We start from the raw sequence: 20,402 nt of genomic DNA on the forward strand, positions 1-20,402 counted from the left end.
ACATAGAAATACATAACTATCAAGACTCTTTTATTTGAAACCAAATAAAACTAACTGTAATCAAACTACCCAGTCCTAATAAGGAAAAGTAATTCAATGAATTATAAAACAAGATTTTGGAAATGACTTCATCCAGGAGGACAATTACATCATCAGGACTGAGTCTGGCTCTTTTCATGTCCTAGAAGGTGAACTCATTCTGGTGACTAGAATGCTAGGCTTATATTTTATACTACAAGCAGTCCCAGAATTAAGAGTTCTGCCAGAGACTCAGAATTGCTTTTATTGTCCATCTCTTTAAATAATACCTGTGTGTCAGGTATTGTTTAAATAATACCTGTGCAATGTGCATGCCTGTAATCCCAGCCACTCAATAACTCAGTAAGATCACAAATTTGAAGCTAGTCTGGGCAACCTAGTGAGACCCTACCTCAAAAGGAAAAATAAAAAGGGCTAAGGCTGTAGCTCAGTGGTAGAGTGCCCCTGATTTAAATCCCCAGTTAACCACAGCTACAGCATCAGCATCAGAAGTATCACCGCCACCACTCTGTCAAGGGAGGATTTTCAAGGTTCTGAGACATATGGACACTTCTCTGAAAGAGTTGTTCTAGAGAAAGAACGGCAACTCAAGAAAAGTTAAAATGTGGATGAATAGGAAAAAATGTGTGTGTGTGTGGGTGGCTGTTCACTATAATTAACATACTTTTAATAGAGTATACTGATGTTGTAAACATCTTTAGAAAAAGACCTAAAAGTAAAAGAACTTCTATATTGACTTAGTGATGTAAAGAAATTGATTGTATCTATATGTGAGACACAAAAGTGAAGTTTATTAATAGTCTCTCAACCTATAGTTTTATATTTCTTACTGTATAGGTAATAGACCTTTCTAGGAAATTACTCTTAGAAGATTAAAAGATTTTATCTAAAAATGTACTTATTTGAAATTCCACAACATTCTTAACGAAAAAAATATTATCTGCATAATTACATTAAATGGCTTCTGGAATACATTACCACTAATGATGCTAATAGAGCTAGTCCAGATGCAAACTATAAAAACATCCATTATCTTTTGTCCTTGAAGGAACTTCAAAAATTGCTTTTTTACCCTCTTGTAGGAAACCTACTAATATTATACTAGAATTTATCTTATTTTGTAAAATGCTCTACAGAGCCTCAATATCTAATAAAAGTTTTAGGAATTATTCTAAGAATATACCCCATTATTTTGTACTTTCCCCCCTAGGATTCAATTTCATATATGATTAATTTAATGAATGTAATAGCCAGAATATTTAAATCTCATTTTTATATTTTCTTCCTAGCTTGTATTCAGTCTATAGATATTAGGTAACTGTATATACAACATAAAATATTTTATAAAAGAAATTAAGTTTCCACTATTGATAATACACAAAAGTTGAAATTAGGTTTATTATGCATCAGTGTTATGTTAGGTTATAGAATTAAACTAACAGCAGTGATAAAGTAATTGAAATATTCTAGGTTTTGGTTAATAAAAAAGGAAAAGTCCTACAAAAACTATGTTTCTAAAAAAATAGTAGTTTAAGCATAGTATTGGCACCAAAGTAGACATGAAGACCAATGGAATAGAAGACTCAGAAACAAACTCACATACTTACAGCCATCTGATACTTGACAAAGGTGCTAAAAATGTATGTTGGAGAAAAGACAGTCTTTTAAACAAATGGTGCTTGGAAAACTGGATATCTATATGTAGAAGAATAAAATCAAGTGCTTGTCTTTTACCCTGCACAGAAGTCAAATCAAAATGGATCAAAGACTTAGGAACTAAACCAGAAACCATGCACCTGCTAGAAGAAAACATAGGGTCAACACTCCACCATACAGGTGCAGGCACTAACTTCTGCAAGACCCCTAAATCTTAAGGGATAAAACTAAGAATCAATAAGTGGGTTGCTATCAAATTAAAAAGCTTTTGCACAGCTAAGGAAATAATTAAGAGAGTTCAGAGAGAGCCTTCAGAATGGGAAAAATCTTTGCCAGCTACTCTTCTGACAGGGGATTAATGTCCAAAATATATAAAGAACTCATCTCACTCCAGTCAGAATGGCAATAATCAAAAACACAAATAATAATAAATGCTAGAAAGGTTGGGGGGAAATGTCCACTTACACATTATTGGTGGGACTGCAAATTAGTACAATCATTGTGGAAAGCAGTGTGGTAATTCCTCAAAAAACTAGCAATGGAACCTCTATATGACTCAACTACCTGACTCCTCAGTATTTATCCAAATGAACTAAAATCGGCACTATAGTGATACAGCCACTATAAAGTTTACAGAAGCACAATTCACAATAGCCAAACTATGGAATCAACCCAGATGGCCATCAATAGATGAGTGGATCAAGAAAATATGGCATATTTACACGATGAAGTTTTACTCTACCATAAAGAAGAATGAATAATAGCATTTGCCTGTAAATGGCTGGAAATGGAGAAATCATGTGAAGTGAAATAAGCTAGACTCAGAAAATCAAACATTGAATGCTTTCTCTCATGCGTGGAAGCTATAGCTAAATAAGGAGGGAAAGGCAGTGGAGAAGGAGATCAGATATCATAGAGATATAAGGAAGATCAGTAGAGTAGAAGTAGGAGAATAGAGGGAGAAAGGAAGGGAAAAGGGAAGAAATATGACATGAATCTAACAGAATTACATTATGAACAAATATGAATGCACTACAGGGAATTTCTCTTTCACATATACATAGAAAGTACCAATCAAAAATAAATAAATAAAAAAGTAAAAGGAAGATCATTAGAATAAAGGAGGGAGTAAAGGGGAGAGAACTGGGAAGGAAAAGGGAGGATAAATTTGGATTGAAACAGAACTCCTTGATACATAATTTTGTCAGAAAGAACTCAAATACTATGTATAAGACTCTAAAAAAATTTAAATAGTTTTCTATAAGACAGGCAAGAGCATGGTGACACTTCAAGTGTATACGTGTCAAGCCCAATGATGACTACATCTCAAAGACAAAGCATACATAATGAAAACTTCTGATACTCTTATATGTTGTGGACATTAGTACATATAGAATATTTTTAATCCTGTGAATAAAATGCCTTTATTTTCTGTAAATAAATTGTCAGTCCCATGCCTTTTTTTCCTTTTCTGGGAAATATCTGTGTTAGGGTTCCCCAGAGAAAGAGAAATGGTAGGATATGTATTTTTTAAAATATTTTTTTAGTTGTAGATGGACCCAATATCTTTATTTTTTATATGTGCTGAGCATTGAACCCAGGGCCTCATACATGTGAGGCAAGCACTCCACCACTGAGCCACAACCCCTCCCCAGGATATGTATTTTAAAGAGATTTATTATAAGGACTTGGCTCGTCAAAAATCTGCAAGTAGACTGGCAAGCTGGAGATCAGAAAGTCATGCTGGAGTTGTCATCTCCAGACCAGCAGGCTGGAGCATTAGGTGTTACAACTCAAGTCCTGAGGCAGTTGCTGTGGAACCAGGAACAGTCAACCTTGCAGTTCAAAGGCAGTCTGCTTGAGAAATTCTGTCTTGCCATGAAAAGGCTAGTTTGTTTATTTTCTATGGGCCTTCAAACGGTTAGATGGTGAATGGTGCCATTCCCAGTCCTATCCCTTGGTTCCTGAACCTGAAAGTCCTGGCTATGGGAAAAATAGCACAATTAGTGGATGCTGATTCAGAGTATATACAGCCTTCTGGAGAACCCTGTCATATATTACACGTATTGCCACTTTGCTGGTGCTGTAACTGTGTTCAAAATGTCATTCTACTATTCTATCAAGTCCACTACCTCAGGATGGTAGGAGAAATAAGATGAGTGATTCCATGTCCCTGGATCCATTTGCTATGAAGCGAGTTCCTTGATCAAAAGCAATGCTATGTGCAATACTATGATGGTGGTTTTGCAAGCAGGGAAGACAAATGCATATCCAAAGTAAATGTGTATTCCAGAAAAAACAAATGGCTGCCTCTTCCATGAAGTGAGCCTATGTAATCAACTTGCCACCAGCTGTGGTTACACAATAGTTAGACTCTTACATAATAATTTAGGATATGTTTACTGGCTATAAAATTGTGCAAGAACCAATAAGATCCAAGGGGAATTGACTTTCTTATGTGCTAAACATAGGGGATTTCATATGTTGGCCTAATTTGACTCTAAGTAATTACACGTAATTTGGAGAAATTTCTTGGCCCACTATTCAATACTTACTGTTCAACTTAATTCTTAGGACAGGTGTGAGTCCAAATAGATCTGTCAGTCATTGAATAGTGTACTGACACATGGGGCATTCCAGGCAGGGCAGTGTGGACCAGGAAGGGGAAGTGTCCAAATAAGACTATTTTAATGAGACTTAATCTTATGTGACTAAAAGTATTTTAACAGTTTAACAGTTACATTCCCCCCTTCAGTTTTCAAAACGCTTTGAACCTATTGTCTAAATAAACCTCAATTCTCTTCCAGTCAGATTTCTATGGCATAAAACTTCTACCACTACAACTGGCTTTAGAGGCGATGTATCAGAGGATACAAAGGAACAAGCTGCCTTCAGTTTGTTTCTTCATCAAGAAGATTCCTGGTTTTCACAATATCTGAATATTGTTACCCATTTGTATATCTATCTCAGATATGTATACCATGAAAGTGCCAGTATAATAGGAATGTACATCTAGTGTCTTTCCCTAACATTGAATTCATAGTAGGAGTTTCACATTTCAATCAAGTAATTAAAACTTGTTGAAATGTCAACTTTAAAATGCCATAATTCAAAATAAGTGTCCCATATAATTGAAAAATAGACTAGAAAAAGATGAGAATACTGTTTGTAAAAAGGGATGATAAATTTAAAAGTAATAAAATGACTTTCAAAATAGATGGGAAATTTAGAGAAAATAAAACTGTCATTAAAAACATTGCCTAATTTATAAAACTTGGATCTTAATAGTCTTGCCTTATACTGGAGACAGGCCAAGGTGTGGATAATCTCCAATATTTGCTCAACAAATATTTATTGAGTATCTACTATGTGCCAGGTACTAATCTAAGCCTTGGCAATAATGTATAAAACAAAGTCTTTGTGCTTGTAGAGTTTAAAATTATAGAGCAGTAGATACATATGAATACATAATATATCAAATAATCATAAATAGTATAAAATATGGCAGGTTACAAGGGATAGTGATTAATGGGGGAAGGGAATATGCTATTTCATTTTGAAAGGTCAATATGGGCTTCTCAGCATAGGCAATATTTAAAGAGACTTGAAAGAGAGAGTTGGAGTAGTAAGGATATATGGAGAAGAGCATCCTAGCAAGGGTCCTCCTGGTGCAGAGAGCTGAGGTATGTGTGTGTGCAGGACGTGTTGTGGAAGAGGTGTGGGGGTAGGGTGTAAGATCCTACAAGTAGCCAGGGTAAGGACTTTCACTTTTATTCTGAAGGATTTTAAGCATATAAGTAACATTATCTGATTACTTAAAAAAGGAGCACAATAGCTGTAGAGATTAGGTTTTAAGGATACAGGGGAAGCAGCAGAGAGACTGGATGTAATAATCCAACAATAATTGTTATTTTGTAGTAGTTCATCCTGAGGTTGATCATCTGTTGTGTGCACTGGGAGGATGTGAATACTAATCAAAGCACTTTCACTTCAAAGTAACAAGTTATTTTGGTTCCCATACTTCTGAATTTTATATTTGTATTAATCAGCTTCCTATCACTGACACAAATACCTGAGATTAAGATAAAAGGTTTATTTTTTTCTCCTTCCTTTGGAAGTTCCATTATATGACTAATTGGCACCATAGCTTTGAGCCTATGGTGAGCCAGGACATCATGGTGGGAGAACAGGAAGGAGCAAAACCACTTACATAATAGCTAGGAAATAGAAGACAGGAAGAATAAAAGGGTTGGAGTCCCATAGTATTCTTGAAGGGCATGTGCCCAATGACCTTGAGACCTTTTTTTGATACGTATTTGGGATTAAATCCAGGAGCACTCTCCCACTGAGCTACATCCCAAGTCCTTTTGAAAATTTTCTTTTGAGACATTGTCTCAAAAGCTGCCCAGGCTGGCCTTAAATTTGCAATCCTTCTGTCTCAGCCCCCCAAGTAGCTGGGATTAGAGGTATGTACTACTGTACCCAGCAAAACCCCAATTCTTAAGATTAATTAATTCCAAATGGTGCAGTCCTGGGAAACAACCGTAAAACATATGATCTTTTGGGGGACACTTATCCTAACCATATCATAAATAATCAAAATTTCATCACTTATAGAGGCCTGATACACTAAATGTGGTGGCAAAAATAAATTCAAGAAAACAAAACATAAAGTCCAAATAAAGATATGTAGCATCTAGCATTTTTTTCTCATTATTACCCAAATAACATATAGGGTTTGTATAGCTTAGACTACTTTGGACATCTGGGGTATTTGTTTAAATGTAGTTTTGAGGGTTCTATCTAGTATCAGACTATCCAAGGGTTGGGGATAGAAATTTACATTTTAAAAAATATCCCAGGTTGTTCTAAAATATAATGATGTAAGCAAACTTCATGAGTACCAAAAGAGCATTTTAGTGATTTGAATATTTTAAAGCCTGACTAGGTTCAATATTAAGATTAAAAACAAAGGAGGATCATATACTACTTATCTCAACTCCTGTAATAATAAGATGGGATATGAATTAAGGAAAACTAAAGTTCCATTACTCTATTCTAAAGTATAAGAAAAACAGTGAGTTAAACTATAATAAAAATTGGAGGATATGCTTCATCAATTAAATGACAATAAAACAGCATTAGAATGGAGCTTTATAGTAAGAATGACCTTAGAAAACTTACAGAACTTCTGAGGAAATTGAAACTCAAAGTTAAATAACAGCTGAGAAGTAGCAGAGTCCAGACTTTTTTGTGACTTTTGCTTTCCTTCTATCCTCCTATCATTTCCATTGCTGTACCATCAATGACCCAGGGACATTTCTACTACTTAAGCTTATTTCCTACAGAATTAGGTGATACTGATATTTGGGAGAATCCCCCCCCCACCAAAAAATTCAAAGAATGAAAATCTTTCTAGAAATTCAGAACTTAAACCCACACAGTTAGCATACAGTAATTAAAAAAAATTAGATGTTATTTCCTTTCATTTTATTTAGACATATTTTGGCTACTTATAATGAGCTCAAATATTTGTAGGAGACTATTGTACTTGAGGTGTTATTGACTAGAATTAAAAGTTCCCAAAACCTTTTGATGTTACTTACAATGACAGGAAGAAAAGCTGTGCTGTCAATGACTAGACCACATAATCTCTGGCCAACAGAACTTGAGTAGACTTGAGCACTGTATCCACTTGGAACACTTCCATATTTCTGCCACTCCTCTTGCTTCAGAGCCTTTGCCACAGAAGGGTATAGGCCAAGATAGAGTCTTCATGTACAGACTAGGCCCTGGCTGGAGTGAACCTGGACCACCCCTGCAGTGCAGCCACAGCAACCAATTCACAGGAGCCAACAAGCCACATGAGAAAATTGTATTGCTGAACATCACTGAATTCACTGTAGCCTGAGAAAAGATAATATATACATGGACCTAAATCTAGGCCAAAAATCTGATACCTTAAGTAAAAAGATATCCAAAGTAAATATTTTGAGATTCCCAGACCAAGCATTTTTCTTATGAAAATAGGTAAATACCTTATCAATGTTCCTAAAGTACATTAATGATAGAATGCTTTAGGAACATTGATAAGGTATTTACCTATTTTCATTAATGATAGAATGCTTTTATGTAGTTTTGAGCATGGTATATGATAGGTATACATTTGAGTTATGGTCATTTGTGTTTGAAAAATGGGTATAATGAATTTATGTGACAATTTCATAATGTAAAATTTCACCAACATGCAGGAAGGAAATGTCACAATTTATCTGGGGATATAATTTTCAAAGTCCATGGAAATATAAGAGAATTTTTTAAAAAAATTATAAGACCACAAACATTCAATGCTATATCAGCTTACATGATTTATGTCAGATTTACATCAGCAAAAAATAATTTGCCGTTCCTTATAAGTTTTTCAGAGATTTTCTTCTTAATATTCCTTATTTTCCTATTTGTGATTATTTAATGTTAGAAAAATTTCTTTTTATTCTTACAATGTATCCAATTGCAAAGAGGAATTTCATAGATCTTCAAGCACTATTTACTACTTGACTCTGACTACTGATAAGTACTACTTGTAGGCTTTTTTTTTTTTTTTTTTTTTTAAAGAAACAATGAGACCAATGTTTAATAACTTCATCTGGAAGTGATGGCTTAAAGCTAGTTCATACCAACTCAAAACAGCAAAGTGTGTGAATCTCATCCCAATTCAGCATTAAATGACTTCACATTGATGGCCTGAAATCAGCTATGGTTGGAGTATTTACATAGTAAAAACTGGAAAGCAATACAAATCAGGGCTTTTTCCTCCCATAAAATTGGTTAAATATTTATCAGTGTACCACTAGGTTTAAAAAATCCACCTTCTTTATCATTTGGTATTTTAATTGAAATACTTTAAAAACAGCCTAATTGGTTGTATGGGGGGAAGATTTAAAATTACAAAGTTAAAACTAAAGCTAGTAGCTGCTAGAGGTATGGCAGAACTGAAAGCACTGAGGAACAGTCTAATGATGCTCCGGAAGTCCTTTCTACTCCAGGCCTTGGTAAAATGGATGCACCTAAAGTAGGAAATAATACCCATGATTCTAGCAAAGAGTGCACACAAATGGGAAAGCAGAAGACATTTTGACAAACAGAGGCAGAACAGTCCTCTAACATTACAATAGTGTTTCTCTTTTCTGTGTAATCATACATAGTAAAAAACACACTGATGACAATGAGGACAACATATGCTAGGTACATAACATTGAGGTCTTTCAGTTTTTCAAATATGTCTTTTTTAAAAGACTTAGAAGTATTTATTTTGGGTTTAATCAGGTGGCATTGCTTTTAGGACTTCTAAACATGTTTAAAAGCTATCAGAGCTTCAACTATGTCAATTCTTCACTGAGTTATCTGTCAGCTAAAACATCTCAAGAAAAATGGTGTGCCAGGATTTCTATTAGTATTGAAAATTCTCTGAATTTTGTTGTAATCTTAGCAACAACTTAAAAATATCCTATATAAAACATCACAGAAATATAACTTCCACTAAAAAAAGTTTAACAAAATGAAACATATATTAAACAAATGTTTTAAATCACATGACCAAAGTATTAGTCAACTTTCAAATCTTCTTAAATAACAAAACATTTCTATTAGAAATAAACTACAATTAATAATCTTTAGCAAGTTTGTTAAAAGCTATACTAGTGAATACCTTTCATGTTATGCCATATAATGCTGCTTAGTGGCATTTTGCAAACTGTGCTCTGAAAACCAGAAGTTTCTAAGAAATGGTGACTTATTCTAGAAAAGACTGGTGAATATGACAAATCTTAACTCACCCCATCAAGGTATCTAAGAGCATCTTAGAGGCCCTCAAGTTCAGCAGCAAAGATGTCTGCCTAACTTTGTTTAATCTACTGTATCTAATGCTATTGTTTTTGTTATTTATCTATTTATTTGTCTATTTATTTGTTTGTTTGTTTATTTTGTGGTGCTGGGGATTGAACCCAGGGCCTTGTGCATGTGAAGCAAGCACTCTACCAACTGAGTTATATCCCCAGCACCTGATAATATTTTACTACAGAATTTTTTTCTTGGAAAACACTGATCTTCAAAAATGGTTGTTGGTTATTTATATAATTCTTTATACTCAGGCTCCCTTAGCCCAATCTGTGCCAGGCACAAAACTATCAATATATTTTTGTTGTCAATATAAATATTGACTATATTACATAGATGGATGAATGTCTTACCTTGTGTTATTCATTCTATCTTAGCTCACCAGAAATATGGGCATTAGTAAAAAGGTGAAACAACTTAAGAGCTAATAAGTAATGAGGAGAGGGCCTTCTACAAAAAAGCAAATACATGATGATACCTTGTAAATAAAAAGGGAAAACACTGTGTCAAACTTTGGCTTGTTATAAGTAACAAGTTTTTGAGTAAATACATTTTAATTAGGAAAAATTGCTAATAAAGTAGAAAAAAGTAACAGTGTAAACTCCATTTAAATTGCAGATTCATGTATTTTAGTTTTAAAAATGCATACAGTAACATCTCTGATGTCATTTCATAGCATATGTATGGACTGTTAGTGTTCTGCACATACATGATAGCTTATCTTATAGGCTTATCCTATTTTACTTATAGGAGCTGTGTTACAAACTTATGGACCTAAACTTTCCATTATACTAAAGACCATGTTCTGAAATGATCAGTTCTGAAAGTGAGCTAGTGAGCTACTTAAGTTTATTATTTTAAAGTATAGAAAAATAATAATAACAGACATTCAATTTTTTATGCAAACAAAATCTAAACATCTTAATCACTTGTCTGTACAGGTATTTGTTACAAAACAAAGATGGAATCTTTGGTGTATTCTAGGCAATCTATGAGATCATATGACTGTGTTAATTTTATATTTTTCCTTAAAAATTTTCCAGTTTTCTTTACTCACTGTAAAATTCATAAATTAAAGATTTCCCCCTGAAAATAGCAATTTTGACAGAACTACTCTTCCCTTTCAAAATGCAAATAAACCAATAGTATCTATATGTTCAAAAATTTAAACCACAAATTCACTTACAAATATCTTAAGTATACTTCTTGCTGTGCCAAAGTAAAAATCTTAAAGTCTTTATCAATACTTATAAAAATACACAATAAATCATAATCTATGATTAAAATAAAAAGACTCTTAACAGAATGTTAGCTCATGCCAAAACCCCTATTCTAATAGCTATGGTTAATCTTATAGCTTAGTATACTAACAGTATATTGTCAATATGAAAATAGAGATGATTATTAGTAAGAATCATTGACAAGATTTTCAGGTGATAAAAAAGAAAAGTTCTTCAGACATACCAATATCAAATGGGCTAAAGTGAGAAGAAAACTAATGTGACACTGATAAATATATGATAAATGGCTTTGAAAATAAAAATTAGTCTGTTAGTATTAGGAATCCTTTAATAACTTCAAGTAAAAAATTAAAAGCAAACATTCAAAATTAATATACCTGGTATCCAAATATAATTTTAATTTACTATTCTTGCTTAGTATTATTACACTTGCAAAAGTGAGCTTTTGTTTTAGCTAATTTGAAGGAACCCCCACACACCAAAATGCTTTTGCAATAAATTTTTCTTTTCTATATTTTGGCTCAAAACTAAGCACTCAACAGGAAACTAAGGATATTAATTGTCTATATGAGATATTTTTAAGATCTTATTGCAGAGAAATTTACATAAGAGTATCATTATATTATGCTCTCAAACATATCAGGGACATATCTTTTTCTGTTACTAGCCACTTAGAAAATAATTTACCTTAGCAAAACACTAATAATTATGCAAAAATTTAAGACAGTTGTAAAAGCTAACAATGAGTCATTTGGCTTCAGATTTTAATGTATAGAGTCTACATAAATTCTTGTTATGGTAAACAAAATATTCTATTTTAAAATCTAAATAGTAAAATGAGAAATATAATTGAGAATATGTTTGAATATGGCTTATAAAATTAGAAATGGACAAACCTGAATACACTAACTGATTTGATAATACTCTAGCACAGGGGCTAGAAATTAGGTTCACAAACCAAATCCAGCCTGCCCTTCAAAGCTGTTCTTCAATGGCTAGAAAAAAATATTTTGTAACACATTAAAACTATGTAGAGTTTGACTTTCATTGTCCACAGACAAATTTTTATTGGAATTTGGACACATTCATTGATTTATGTATTATCTATGATTGTTTTCACACCACAGTGGTAGAGTTGAGACTCATGTGATACTCTCAGCATTCTGCACTGCTGCTTGGTACACTAAAAATTATACTACCTGTATATTGAATACCACACAAATTGTGTACACACACACACACACACATGTACATACCCAAACCTTCCATTATATTAAAGCAGTATCCAGAAACAAATTAGTTTTGAAAGGTAATGAGATGCTGAAATTTGTTTACACACACACACACACACACACACACACATCATTTATTAACAATGTCTACTTATAATGTCAAAACAAAAGAAAAGTAAACTTCAAGTGATAATACATTTAAGGCATAATAGAATGAAGATTATTTTGTTATAAAATTTGATGGCAATGAATGGTATTTAACATGCAATGATGAAATAGTTGCTCTCAAAGAATGTGTTAAAATTACCAAGCAAAACACTCATTACAAAATCCTTAATTTATAGAAATGTAGTGGTCAAAAAAATTAGAAAATTTAAAACAAGATAACTCACCACAGCAGAATTAATTTATGAAAATCAAGCTGCCAAAGTAAAGGACTGAATTGGTATAAAGAAAGGAAAGCCTTTTACTGATTTCAATCTTTTTATTGCATCAGCTGAAGAAAAGTAACATGCTCATGACTATTAGACTTTTGGCAAGAACAGTTGAAGATGGGGCTGGGGATGTGGCTCAAGCGGTAGCGCGCTCGCCTGGCATGCGTGCGGCCCGGGTTCGATCCTCAGCACCACATACCAACAAAGATGTTGTGTCCGCCGAGAACTAAAAAATAAATATTAAAAATTCTCTCTCTCTCTCTTTAAAAAAAAAAAAAGAACAGTTGAAGAACTGAGAACTCTGGGAACCACATCAACAGTCTACAGAAGAAAAAATAATAAATGACCATGAGTGGTCTTCCTTGGCTACTGATGAGTCAACACATGTGACTGATACTGCCTAGTTATTGTTTATTTGATGAATCAATGACAAGGATAAAGGAAGTGAAGAGTTGGTCCCTATGAACTGTCTGTGTAAAACAATTACAGACAAGAATATTTTCTAAGAAGAAAACATAAACTACATACAACCTGATGTAGAATCTGCTAAGATATGTCACAACTGGTAGCAGTAAAAATATGTGTGGTCCAAAACAAGATTTAGCAGGTTAAACTTACAAAGCAAAACCTTTAAAAATGTAAGGTGTTTAAAACCTGTGGTTACTTACTATATTATTCACTAATAGGTATTTTGTGAAATATATTGCATTCTATCTTATATTACTGAACTAAAAGTGTTAACAAAGAACATCATTTACTCTCACAGACTTATACATCAACAGTTCTTTTATCTTTCATCAGATATAGAAACAGAATATCCTTGCTTTGCTTTCCCACATAGTAGTTTATGGCTTAATGGTCATATGAGATTTATGATGAGTTTCTGAGCTTAGGGCTGATATTAAAAAATTTTTCTGTACAAGAAGAAATGCCCTCAATCATGATTGTAGGATTAAATCTCACAGTGAATTGTTTTGGAATTTGGATTTTGCTGCTGATTTGATGGTGTTTTGTAATGAATTCAACCAAATATTACAAAGCAAAACCAGTGTTTATTTTGTTTGTTTATGTTTGTTTATTTATTTATTTGGTACTGGGGATTGAACTCAGGGGCACTCAACAACTGAGCCACATTCCCAGCCCTATTTTGTGTTTTATTTAGAGACAGGGTCTCACTGAGTTGCTTAGTGCCTTGCTTTTGCTGGTGCTGACTTTGAACTCGAGATCCTCTTGTCTCAGCCTCCTGAGCCACTGGGATTACAGGCATGACACTGTGTCAAAAACCAGTGTTTAAATGTGAAATACCCTTACATTATTTTGATGACAATTAACATTTTAATCACAAGTAAGATTCAGCTGCTTTATATACTTCCTGTACTATCAAAAGGCAAACAAGTAGCAAGATCTCCACTACACAAATTTGTAATTCAGTCTAGGAGTGTTTTGGGGGCCTTGATGCAAGCCATGCAAATGAAACCTCCATTTCCCAAAATCTATTTAACTGTGCCAAAGAGGAGTTTCCACTTAATCTTCAATTGGAAGTGATTAATTTACAATGTAATAACATGCTAAAAGAAAAATATCAAGAGAAATAAAATAACCTAATTCTATCAATGCCTTCCTTCCAAGTGATAGATATGCCCAACAAAAATATTCTCATGGATTAATTTAAGTATTTGATAATACCTACTTTTAAGAAAAGATTAAATATGTAAAATCTTTCAAATTAGCATTAGCAGATGAATACCTATGATAAAAAATTTTTTTCACTGTTAGGACTGAACCTACAGTTTCATACATACACCACTGATCTACATCACAGTCCCTATCATTTTTTTTAATAAAGAGGTTTTTTTTAGTTGTAGATGGGCACAATACCTTTATTTTATTTATGTGGTTCTGAGGATCAAACCCAGTGCCTCACGCATGGGAGAAAAACATTCTACCACTGAACCACAACCCCAGCTTGCCAGTCCCTATCATTTTGATGATAGGACATACTAACTTTGAACTACAGTTAAGTGAAAGGATACTCCCAAAGTCATTTAATTCTTCTCATTGGTAGAGTCATATTTTAAAAACGGAAAAAAAATCTCAATTATTATGTCTTGAATTTCATCAAAAATTTTGTAGAAATCTGTTTTCTCTCCATTTATTTACTTTCCACAATAATCTCAATTTTTCCTCTTGGCCACAGTCCCATATTTACTATCTGGTCCTTTACAGAAAAAGGATTCTCAACCTTTATTCTAGAACCAGATGCCACCCTAGATGCTTAAAAGTATAGGTTAAATGCAATGCCTCTAAATCCAAATGACCTGGTTTTGCATGCTGGCTCTGTCACCCACAGCTATATGATCATTAGGAAAGTCCTTTGCTTCAATTTCCTCATCTGTAAATAGGACTAAGTAATGGAATGTATTTTGTAAAGTTGCTGTGAGGATTAAGTGAATTAGTAAATGCACAGCACTGGAATCAGTACCTGGTACAAAGAATTTAACTACTATGAGCTTCCAGCTTAAGATAATGGTAGACTTCAAACAGTTGATAATCAAATTATACATCTCCTCACCTTTTTGAATAAGACATTTGAAATGTTTACATACATTAAAGACTGGAAAGAAAATTGTAGTGTACAAAGATAAAGGATAACCAAGCCCTTTTCCCAACTGCTCCCAACCTCTTCCCTCAAACAGAAGTCTTAGTGGGCATACTATTGGTATGATCAGGATGGCAATTCTCATATATATATTCTCATATATATATATATATATATATATATATATATATATATATATATACACACACACACATACATACATACATACACTTTTTTTAATATAGAAGAGATTGTATAATTTTTGGGGGGTACCAGGGATTGAACCCAGGAGCACTTAACCATCAAGACACATCCTCAGCCCTTTTAAAAAACATTTTATTAGAGAGAGAGTCTCACCAAGTTGCTTAGGACATCACTAAGTTACTGAGGCTGGGTTTGAACTTGCTATCCTCCTGCCTCAGCCTCCCAATCCTGAGATTACAGGCATAGGGCACCATGCCCAGCTTGTATTAATGTTTTAATATTTTAAATTTCATATTATACTCTTTATAGTTTACAAAAGATTAAATAGTACTATTAAATTTTAAAATTTACAGTTTAAAACTGACATTTTAGAAGTCAATAGCATATACAAATAACATATTCTTATTTGTTTATTTACATTCAGTAAATATATACTGAATGTCTACTATTTGCCAAATTTACTAGCTTAAGAACTTTGAGGGAAAAAGTGTTTCAATATATGTACTATTGACAGAACCCTCAAAATTTGCTTAAAGATATATATTAAGAGCTAATGTGCTTTTTTCTTAAATGAATAGCTCTTATAACAAGAAACTTAAGAGTACTCCTGTCCCCGCCCCTCCCCCAAAGTTTCTGCAATGATAAAAATGTTCTATATCTGTGTGTCCAACATGATAACTAGTAGGTAGCCTTATGTGACTAGTGAACATGTGCAAATTAGAAAATGTATTTTAGATTTAACTAAAGTTAAAAATTGGACAGCATATTCTATAGGATCACTGTAGAACATTTTTGCCTTTAGTGGCAAATAATGTTTGTTACACTACACAGTTTTAGTTTGTTTTTCAAAACAGCCTTACCTTTCCATGCCACAAAATATTTTCTGTCTACTTTCTTAATAACAAAATTAAATCAATTCACTATTTAACAAATAATATTTGCTTTTTTTGTTGTTTTGACCTTTCTCTCTTGCCATCTCTTAACTGTAGCTGAATTCTAATCATTAAAGTTATTATTGCACAGGAAAAAATTTTAAAACCCACATATATGATTTTTAAATGTAATTAAAATCTACATGTAATTCAAAAGCCTTAAACCTTTTCCTCTGGCAAATTTTCATGGCATCTGTTTAACAGTTGGAAAGTTATTTCAATTAGTAGTTTACCTCTTATTCTTGATTATGCCTAGATTTTTTTTTTTTAGTTGTAGTTGACATAATACCTTTATTTATTTACATGTGGTGCTGAGGATCGAACCCAGGGTGTTTCACATGTGAGGCGAGCACTCTACTGCTGACCCACAACTCCAGCCCCAATGCCTAGATTTTTATATTGGCAACATCTAGTAATGAAACAGATAAATATCAGAAGTGAAAAAAACTTATTTTCCTGTTGAACAGTTTAAAAAAAAACTTAGATGGAAAAACATGTCTCTTTCCCCAACTAGCTCTGACAATTTTGAATATACCAGACAAAATATATGCTGAGTCATAAAGCTTTAATGAGGCATCTTTACATGAAGTGTGAAAAAAACTTTATTTTTGCATAAATATCATGATACTTTAATGCTTAAAGCATCCCTTTAAAAATAAGTTAAAATGTTTTCATATTATTCTTTTATTAACACAATTATTGATTAAAACATAATTCCACTTTAACACAAAGTAAAAATAATATCAGTGATTAACATATTCTTGATGAAAATGGCTTACAGTATTTTGTGAGAACATTTCTTCACATTTTTTACTTGATTCAATGGGAAATTTCATATTTTTCTTTAAAATCCACAAATGTCTTAATTCTCACCATTATAAAAACAAAGATACAACAAAACCACCTCCAAATAAAATCCTTACAAAGCATATCAACTTTTAGTGACATAATATATATTAAGTCACTGAGTAAAGCTCTTTTTTATGAACACTTTTGGAAAGGTTGCATTCAGTTCTAATACAGCTCTGTTATCAATCTGTGAACAGAAGGATACATCAAGTAAGGAAAGATCTTTACAAGATTCCAGGAGTTTTCTTAAGGATGCTGGACTTACCATTCTTGTTCCTGTTTGAAAAAACAAAATCAAACAAAATAACTTAAATATAATATTATAAATGTCCTATTTTGAGTCCCTTTTTATTTAAAATATACTTAAAATAAATGTCCTTTTAAAAATTAAAAGCATTTTTAAAATAAAAGTCTTCATATTGAAATAGTTCTACTAAAAAAAAAACCAATAACAACAACAACAACAAAAAATCATTGAGTGTTCCTAGGCAATGTGGCATCCAGGATCTGAATATTGTCAGTCATCTACCTGCCATTTATATTTCTACTTCTGACCCCTTCTAATCAGTTCATCTAGACTTTCCTACTTCTATCACTCTAGTGTAAAATGTTTTTCACATCTCATTTTCCTTAACCCACAGGTCAAATTAGGCAGCAATGTCTATAATAATTCAACCTCTAATTCCATGCAATGTAATTACTGAGCAACTACTCTTTAAGTATTGAGTATCAGTTTTAGGCACTGGAAATGTAAAGATGTATAAGACTCATGTCTGCCTCAGGAACTCACCGACCAGCATTGAAAACAAATACATATAACAAAATTTGATAAGTTTTACAGTGAATGGTAGGTGGTGGGTGATGAGTTATTTTAGTCCATGTTAAAACTGAAGCAATCATGGGATATTTAGTTAGATGTTAAATTAATTATGTAAAGCATCTGATACATGGTAGGCATTTAATAAATACCAAATATCACTTGATTCTAAGAGATGATCTGTTGTAAAACATACCTTGCTTTAACTCTCGCTTTTCTGGGGAGAAACAATCACAATCATCATATATATACATCTAGTAGGAAGGGCATTAGGATTTCTGAAATGTTAACTTAAGCCTCCTTCTCTGATAACTCTTTTCTATTCCCCTCCCTGTTGTGGGCTCCAGAGCTAAATTCTATTGTCACCATCTGTGACTGGTCCCAAGGTAAATCAATCCAGATTCCCCTGGGAATTTAGAATTGGGATTGGGCAAAGCCTTCAATGTCCACAGATTACTATTTCTATAGACAGGTAACAGTGGGCTGCACCTGTTATATTTGGCCATGTACACCCAGAGAAGCATAGGTGACTATGAGGATCAGAAAAAACAAGGAAAGTCAAGGGAAAAGCACACATAAAAGTCTGTGAATACAAAGTTGCAGAGGGTGGGGTAGGAGACAGAACTAAAGCATACAGGACAGGAAAAGTAAGAAGTGAGGAAGGGGGGGAGGAGGAATGAATGAAGAAGAGAGATCTCATGGGATCTAAGAGATAAAACTGTATCTTTATAAAAATTTTCTTTTCTTTATGCTTAAGTTATTCTAAGTGGGCTTCTGGTTTTCTGTTTTGTGACAACCTCAACCCTAGACACTTAGTTGTTCGTTTTCTTAAACTCAGGATTGTGATTGTTATTTGCTTGTCTTGCCCAATAGAACCTGAGTTTCCTGATGAACAACGAGTTCTGTAAAGCCTTAAAGAATTCTGTGAAGGAACTCATCTTTAAAATTTAAATTTTAAATATGCTTCTGAAGTAGCTTGTATTTTTGTTTTTGTTGGTTAAGTCCCAATACCATCACTTTGGTTTGGACCCTCATTACATGGATTACTGCAACAAATTTCTCTGATATTAATCTCTTCCTTTTCCAATCAACTTGCTATGCATTCCCAGGTAAAACGTGGCCATGAATATGTCATTCATTCTCCTAACTAAAAAATCCCATAATAGCTATTCCTCACTTAATTTTGTGCAGATTTTTCATCCCAGTATTCAAAATTCTCCATTAAAGCTTTCATTGTACTAACAAAATAGATATATACAATTAAATTCGATGATTTGTTCTCTAAAGGTAGTCTGAAAATCAACTGCTATATTTTTGCTTCATGCTGTTCTTTGTGCTTACAATGTCATCCCTTCCCATTTCCTCATCACTTTTCAAGGATGTCTTTAAAATATCTACTAACCTTTTAAATAAAGGTTAATTATAATATAATAATAAACTTCCTTTATTCTGTAATCATATATGCTATCTTTTTCTGAGCCCCATTAAAATGGACTTGCCTCTGGCTTGTATTATGATTATTTTTCTCCTTCTTACTAGCTATAATCTCTTTTTTTAAAGATGGACACAATATCTTTTTACTTTATTTATTTATTTTTATGTAGTGCTGAGGATTGAACCCAGTGCCTCACATGTGTGAGGCAAGCACTCTACCATTGAGCCACAGCCACAGCCCCTAGTTATAATCTCTTTAAAGGAAGGAATATACTACTCACTCAGCTTTGTACTGATGAGCAGCATTTTCACTGTGAAGCAGGTATGCCACTTAACACTTCTATCGAGCAATGACAAAATAATGACTACTGCCTTGATTGAACTGAGAATCCTTATTTTCAAAAAAGCCTTATAACACTTAAAAATGAAAGAAAATCAAACAAAAGTAAAGAAAATGTAGCACAGTGATTAGAACAGACTCTCCCAAAGAGAGTCATTATACTTATTTTTCTTTTACATCTCTGTAAAACTATTCATACATTTGCAGTCGAATGTTCTACCACTGAGTTATACTCCCTCATCCACACAATTAACAGGCCAAATTTAGATCACCTGACAACCAACCCCACTGCTCATCACAATTGAGCATTGCTTAGAATCAGTGTTCCTGACACTTTCATAGTTCTGTAGTATCTATTCCAGACATTGGCTATTTCGCAAGCCAGTATATGATGGTTTTTTGCTTGCTTGTTTGTTTGTTTTTGAGGAAGGAGTTATAAAAAATAGATTTTAACCAGCAACAGCACTATCTTCTGAAGTGAAACTCATGTTCTTGTGAATTCACAGCTTTTTCTTGAACTTTTTGAAATATTTATCTTACAAAAGGCTTAGGACAATTCAATAGGAAAGATAGGTAGGATGGAAAAGAAATAACCATAGAGTAGGTATGGTGTGACCCAAAAAAAAAGGTACTGACTATGGAACCAAAGACATTAGATTTGAACCTTTTCTCTGCCATTTATTAACCACTGGGTGCCAGTACCCTCACCTATGAAAACCCAATGATATA

The 20,402-nt window shown here is 33.2% G+C and overlaps 1 protein-coding gene and 1 long non-coding RNA gene across 3 annotated transcripts in view; one reads left to right on the forward strand and one right to left on the reverse strand.

Moving 5' to 3' along the window:
• LOC308648711 overlaps positions 1–20,402 on the forward strand; it is a 627,872-nt gene that overhangs the window by 82,108 nt on the left and 525,362 nt on the right. The window lies entirely within an intron of this gene.
• FBXL4 (F-box and leucine rich repeat protein 4) overlaps positions 16,773–20,402 on the reverse strand; it is a 79,888-nt gene continuing 76,258 nt past the window's right edge. For both annotated transcript variants that reach the window (XM_081294742.1, XM_081294741.1), the window contains exon 9: positions 16,773–17,358. In XM_081294742.1, the coding sequence (XP_081150868.1) occupies positions 17,195–17,358 (164 nt within the window). In that variant the 3' untranslated portion in view covers positions 16,773–17,194. The remainder of the gene's footprint in view (positions 17,359–20,402) is intronic.

Source organism: Spermophilus citellus (assembly GCF_964194105.1).
Source record: "Spermophilus citellus genome assembly, chromosome: 5".
In the NCBI taxonomy this organism is placed as follows: Eukaryota; Metazoa; Chordata; class Mammalia; order Rodentia; family Sciuridae; genus Spermophilus; species Spermophilus citellus.